General features: G+C 34.0%; 1 protein-coding gene and 1 non-coding gene across 2 annotated transcripts; both read left to right on the forward strand.

The window, feature by feature from the left end:
- Nucleotides 1–1,617: 1,617 nt before the first annotated feature.
- Nucleotides 1,618–5,523, forward strand: si:ch211-119e14.1 (cilia- and flagella-associated protein 251). The gene is made up of 2 exons (XM_051116123.1): nucleotides 1,618–1,748; nucleotides 3,581–5,523. The coding sequence occupies exon 2, from the start codon at nucleotides 3,583–3,585 to the stop codon at nucleotides 4,189–4,191; it is 609 nt and encodes a 202-aa protein (XP_050972080.1). The 5' UTR covers nucleotides 1,618–1,748; nucleotides 3,581–3,582; the 3' UTR covers nucleotides 4,192–5,523.
- Nucleotides 5,524–6,449: 926 nt separating this feature from the next.
- Nucleotides 6,450–6,521, forward strand: trnaa-cgc (transfer RNA alanine (anticodon CGC)). The gene has a single exon. It is a non-coding gene; the product is annotated as a tRNA-Ala (tRNA).
- Nucleotides 6,522–6,726: the final 205 nt, after the last annotated feature.

The following is a 6,726-nucleotide window of genomic DNA, read 5'->3' on the forward strand; positions in this document are numbered from 1 at the left end:
AATATTGTGCAGTAACTGACTTAAAAGAGAATTCACTTCCAGAACAAACATTTACAGATAATTTATTCATCCAAGAAGGTTGGGTCTTTCTTCCTTCAGTCATAAAGAAATTTTTTCTTGAGGAAAACATTTTAGGATTTTTCTCCATATAGTGGTTTTCTATGGTGTCCGCGAGTTTAAACTTCTAAATTGCAGCTTCAAAGGGCTCTAAACGATCCTAGCTGAGGAAGAAGGGTCTTACAATCTGTTATTTTCTAAAAATAAATAAATAAATAAATAAAAAAGTACAATTTATATACTTTTTAACCTTAAATGCTCATCTTGTCTAGCTCTGTGATGCACATGCGTAGTCTGTGTAATCCGGGTCAGTACAGTTAGGGTATGTCGAAAAACTCCCATCTCATTTTCCAATTTCAAAAGTACTTCTGCAGCAATGTTGGGTGATTTTGAAGTTGGAGGAGAAAATGAGATGGGAGTTTTTCGACATACCCTAACTGTATTGACCCGGATTACACAGAGTTCGCATGCGCATAGCAGAGCTAGACAAGATGAGCGTTTGAGGTTAAAAAGTATATAAATTGTAATTTTTTTAAGAAAATAACTAGATAAGACCCTTCTTCCTTGGCTGGGATCATTTAGAGCCCTTTAAAGCTGCATTTAAACTGTATTTTGGAAGTTCAAAATTTGCGGGCACCATTAAAGTCCACTATATGCAAAAACATTTTGGAATGTTTTCCTCAAAAAACATAATTTCTTTACGACTGAGGAATTAGCTGAGGAAGTAGCTACCCAATTGCTACTAGCCCAAAAATAGTTCAGTGGCGTTCTGAGGGGAGTCCCCATTAAAAAATCACTTTCTGCAGGGTAAAATATACGTTTTTGGTGGCATTCCCCTGATAAAATCCAAGGGCTAAATATCACAACCCATGGCAACAGTGTTAAAGTAGCTCAATTCTGCTGGAAATCCGCAGACTTGTCAACACTGGGAAAGAAAGTCATGAACATCTTGGATGACAAGAGGATGAGTAAATTATCTGTATATTTTAAGTAGTTTTTTTTTTTTTTCTTGAACCAGATTTTGTCTGCATCTCGACTTCTCACACACTTCTCACATATAACTGTATCGAGGATTTTGTTACATTGCTGTGTCAAGGATTCTGTTACATTGCGCATTGCTTCTCTCCACTGTACAAGTAGTGAGGCATTCTTGTATTTATGGTTCATAGCATCTTTAAACTCGACATTTACAACAGGATGTGGTCTGAGAGCAGCTTGTGCTTCATCGCACAATCTCTTGTCAAAGGAAACTATGTTCCACTCAACTCTTCCTGTGCGGACCCCACATACGAGATACGTTTGCGCATATTTCATAAATATTTGTTTTTAACTATAAAAATGTGCATATTAGTCTTTTATAAGTTTCTAGGTCATTGTGAAGTTCAGTATTTTTGAATTCATTTGCACATTTCTTTATATTTACACATTAAACTGCTTTAAATTTGAATAACCATAAAATGAGTAAATTAATTCAATAATTAAGTTTAGAATTTTAGATTTTACATCAAAATCAAAGTTTTTTAGCACAATCGAACTGTATAGACACCACCCACACCATTTTAATCGCAAGGGGCCTCTCTCTCTCTCTCTCTCTCTCTCCGCCCCTCTTTCCTGCCTATATGATCATGACAGATTTGAATTTTCCATTTTATGCTGTCGTGGGCTATGGGTTTAAGGGCAGTTCAATAAAGGTGAGTTATTTATACTAGATTTTTAAAGTGTTTTATATTTATGATTTCTATTGGCATGCGCTACGTATGATTTATGTACAGCTTTTTATATTTGTAAATGTATTTTTAAACTCTATATATAGACATGGTTAGAAATGACCATCTCTAAGAGTCTGTTGTTTAATATTAACGTTTTCACTATTTTTGCATGCTCTGTTGTAAATAGGCAGCATTTTAGAAGCATAACATGCTTTGGTTTGAGGAAACATGCAATGTAGGTTGTTTCAAACACAACAATCAATTTCTTAATTTTCCCTACTTTGGGTATTTGTCATTTGATCCAATCTGGCACACGAACATAGCAGTAAGACACATTTGCCTGTGCGAGAAAATTGCTGTGATCCATTGGGGCCGCTTTTGAGCGCATGATGCACAGCTGCATTAGCAAAACTTGTGAATTGCTGGTAAGTGCTGTTAAGTGGTTTGAAACTCATTTATTTAGATATTAATAGCCAGTGTTAGGGTGTATAAAGGTGTCACCGAGGAGTGCATTAAGATTTTCTTTTGCACAGCAATGATGTGAAAGCCAAAGTGATTTCCTGCCAATTTTTCAAAAGTAATGCAAGCATGCTTACTTCCGTGCTACTGCACTTCAGAGGTTTTACTATATCAAACGTTGTATGGCGGGAGCTGCTGATTGTGTGGGCAAAAAAGCCACAGTTTATTACAGTCTATGAAACATGTTGCATGCTGCTGAATACCCACAGTCTCAGAAAAAAAGGTTCAAACCTGTCTGGGGCGGTAACCTAAGGTGCAAAAGCTAAAAGGTTCATTTTTATACTTCATTTACCCCTAAATGGTACATATAAGTAGATTAAAGGTGCATATCAGTACATTAAAAGTACGTATTAGCACTTTAAACGTACATATTAGTAGCTTAAGTACTAAGTAAGTGTATATTAGTACATTTTAAATGGATACCACCTTAGTGACAGTTTTGGACCTTTTTTTAGACTGCAGCTAAAGCTCAAACACCAGGGTTATTAAAGTATAAAACTAAAAACATAATTAAAACAAAAAAATTGTTACTTAAAATAAAATATGTAGATATAGATATAACATGAACAAACAATGAACAATACATTTATTGCATAATTTATTCATCTTTGTTAATGTTAGTTAATAAAAATGCAGTCATTCATTATGTTAGTTCACCATGCATTAACTAACGTTAACAAACACAACTTGTGATTTTAGTAATGCATTGGTAAATGCTGAAATTAACATGAACTAATATTAATAAATGCTGTAGAAGTGTTGTTCATGCTAACTAATGTAGTTAACTAATGTTAACTAATGAACCTTACTGTAAAGTGTTACCCAAAAAATGACAATAGCACACAACAAAATTACTTAAACAACAAAAACTTAAATGAAAAATACAAAAATGAAAAGTTAATTAAAAATATATTTTAAAAATAGTGTTTTGATACAAAAATAACAGATGAAGACATTGTGTGTTGCTGTTTTGATGTACACTGAAAAAAAAAAATTGGTGTAGAAACGAATTTCACTTGCTAAAACTTGATAGTAAATTTCACAAATAATTACAAAGAGGTGCAAGTAACACATTAATTGTGAAATTGTGAAGTATAAAACACAGAATAGATGCATTTACAACTTCAAAAACATCATTTTTACAGTTTACTGTGTCTAGAAATGTAGCGTTTACTTGTATATTGTAATCAAATTCAAGTATAGTAATATAATTTGAATAAAAGTATCATTTGGATTTTTTAAAAATGTACGATCTACTCGAATTTTATGTGTGTTTCTCTTTGCACTCTTTCTAGTCATGGCGTCAGCTCCGAATAATGCAGACAACACCACAACTGTCATTGCCCTCCTCTTCTTATGGATCATACTTGTTCTGGCCCTAGTATACTTTTATAAAAAGCTTAATGCGGACACAAATGGACAGTACACCATCCAGCGCATAGTCTTCGCCCCTGGCGGCCTGCGGGATCGATTGAGACAAGGAGTCGGGGTTGTGGAAAACAGACTTGGCGTCCACATTTGGCCTCAACCGCGTGATGATGAGGAGAACATAGGAAATAATGAGGAAGAGGACGAGGAGGGTGAAGGTCACGACCAACAGAATGACAGTTACACAGAGGAGGGTGAGCAACAGGAAAATGACGACGACAGAGACGATTCTTCAGACGACTATTCCAGTGTTGATCTGAGGGAGAGGGCAAAGATGCAGATGAAGAAAGAAGAGAAGGAGAAACAAAAGGAGGAGGAGAAGGAGGAGGCAGCAGCGGGAGAGGAGAAGAAAAGTGAAGAAGTAAAAAATGAGGAGAAAGTAGAGTTGCTTGTAGATCTGAAGCCGTTCACAGGTAGTGCAATTTGGTCGGGGGAGAACAAGGATGGAAATGATGAAAATGACTTGACTGCTTTATGAAAAGCACAGAGACATTGCTTTTGAATTTAATACGCAGGAAATAAGGTGGCTTGGCCCGGTGGGTGGCACAGTTTTTTTTATTATGAGTCAGTTGACACCCTGTAAAGCCTGCCCTGAGCTATGAAATAATAGTAAGAAAAATGTGCAGTTTTTTTTTAGACCTTTAGACATTTAAAACAAAATTAAAAAGGTTTTTATATGTGTATTTTGCTGTGAGTATTATATTTAATACATCAGACATTTATAGCTGATATTTATATGGAAGAAAGTACAGCTTGTAATGCAAATCAATGACATTTTTATAACCGTATATAAGACTACTTACATAACATGGTTATGGATATCAGTTGTTATGCTAAATTTTCCAATAGTATGTCATAGTAAATGCATTTAAATGCTTAGTTTTATGATAGTTTTGTATTTTGGGAGGCAAAACATATAAAGTAATGCAATATAATAATGATTCCTCAAAAGCTTGTTGCATCATATTTGATATTTGATGTAAAAAAACAAAAAAAAAAACAAAAACAAAAATAAGATATATGGATAAACAAGTAAACATCTAAGTGTTCATCTTGAAATATTACTATTCTTACGTTTACTTTATAAAAATCAGTAAAGATTTCACAGTAAATAGACTTGTTAAGAGGGTGTATTTAAAATAAAGAACTTTTACTTGCTAAAAACTATATAAAAACTATAAACTTTTAATCAGAAGGCATATATATTTATATATATATAACAATACATTTGTATGGGTCAAAAAGATCACATTTTCTTTTATGCCAAAAGGATAGTAAGTAAAGATCATTCCTACTGTAAATATATCAAAACTTATTTCAAAACTTGCATTGCTAAGAACTTCATTTGGACAACTTTAAAGGCGATTTTCTTAATATTTAATTTTTTTTTTGCACACTCACATTTCCAAATAGTTATATCTTGACCAAAAATTGTGCTATCCTAACAAACCAAACCGCACATCAATGGAAAGCTTATTTATTCAGCGTTCAGATGATGTATAAATCTCAATTTCATAAAATTGACCCTTCTGACTGGATTTGTAGTCCAGGGTCTCATATCAGCTTAATTTTGTTCAAGCTCATAATTTAGATTGTGTATCAAAATATGAAACAGTAGGCTTTATAGGGTTAACTTTAAAAGCCAGTAAAACCGTTCCACACCATTTTCTATAAGTTGTTAGTGTTATCCACTTCCTGTTGTTTTCTTTTTTTTGCAAATGCTGACTGTTTGAAAATATATTGTGAAACTTGTTAACTTTTGGTGAGATGTAAATATTTTTCCATTAAAATATGTTTTAATGTCGATAAAGTGATTGTTGAGTGTTTTAATATGACCTCACTGTAACCACTGATGTGCGAATCTGACAAAACCCATCAATAACACGTGCAGAGCAGATCGAATCATGAGAAATAATATTTTGTTTAAAGAAAATTGTGACCTGAAAATAACATTTGCTCTGATACCACCAACCATTTTGAGGCTGTGAACCATGAGCCACATCTCTTATCATGGTTGGTAATTTTAAACAGGGGTTCATGGCTTGAGGCAAGATTATGATGATAATAAAGTGGACCACAAAACCAGTGATTTTTTTTAAAAAATATGAAAATTCCAGAAAGCTGAATAAATAAGATTTCCACTGATGTATGGTTTGTTAGAATTGGACGATATTTGGCCGAGATACAACTATTTGAAATTTGCAGGAAAAAAAATCAAAACATTGAGAAAATCGCCTTTAAAGCTGTCCAAATTAAGTTCTTAGCAATGCATATTACTAATCAATAATGAAGTTTTGACATATTTACAGTAAGAAATTGTTACAAATGTACCTGTGCTAAGTAAGACTTAAAAACTTAAGGTTTGTGTTCCAGGGTCACATTTGCTAACTGTGTAAAATAAGACAATGTATGGTTTACTGCTAAAGTACAATCACAGACCCACAGTCCTGGGAATATTGTTTTAGTATTAAATTAATATAATGAATTCTGTTTACTATAGGCCAAATCAGAGGAGCACAATCTTACCTCAGGAAATTCTTCCTGCAAAGTTTACTTTCAGGTCTAATTAGACACACCTGAACCAGTTGCTCAACATTTTTCGGTAAACCGAGCTGAAACAAAAACATAAAAGAATACCTCAAAACTTACTGAGGTAAACCGAATACACATATAATATCAGTAGGTTATCGCACATTTTATAACTATAGTCGCGATTTCAGCATGACTACAACAGAGGGGGATGTAGCTCAGTGGTAGAGCGCATGCTTCGCATGTATGAGGTCCCGGGTTCAATCCCCGGCATCTCCACTCACCTTTTCTTTCATGAAGACAGTAGCGGACTACTAAAAACGCGAAACGCGTGTACAAAGTCACTTTAATCTCATTTTATGCGATGGCAATCGCTGAATTTGCAGATTTTATATCTATTAAAAACAATAGAGTGCACGTACGTTTGTGAAGATTTGGGGAGGAGACACTTGAGTCGGAAGTTGCACTCCTGCGCCGATCATTG

The sequence above is a fragment of the Labeo rohita genome, chromosome 7 (assembly GCF_022985175.1).
Source record: "Labeo rohita strain BAU-BD-2019 chromosome 7, IGBB_LRoh.1.0, whole genome shotgun sequence".
NCBI classification, from domain to species: Eukaryota; Metazoa; Chordata; class Actinopteri; order Cypriniformes; family Cyprinidae; genus Labeo; species Labeo rohita.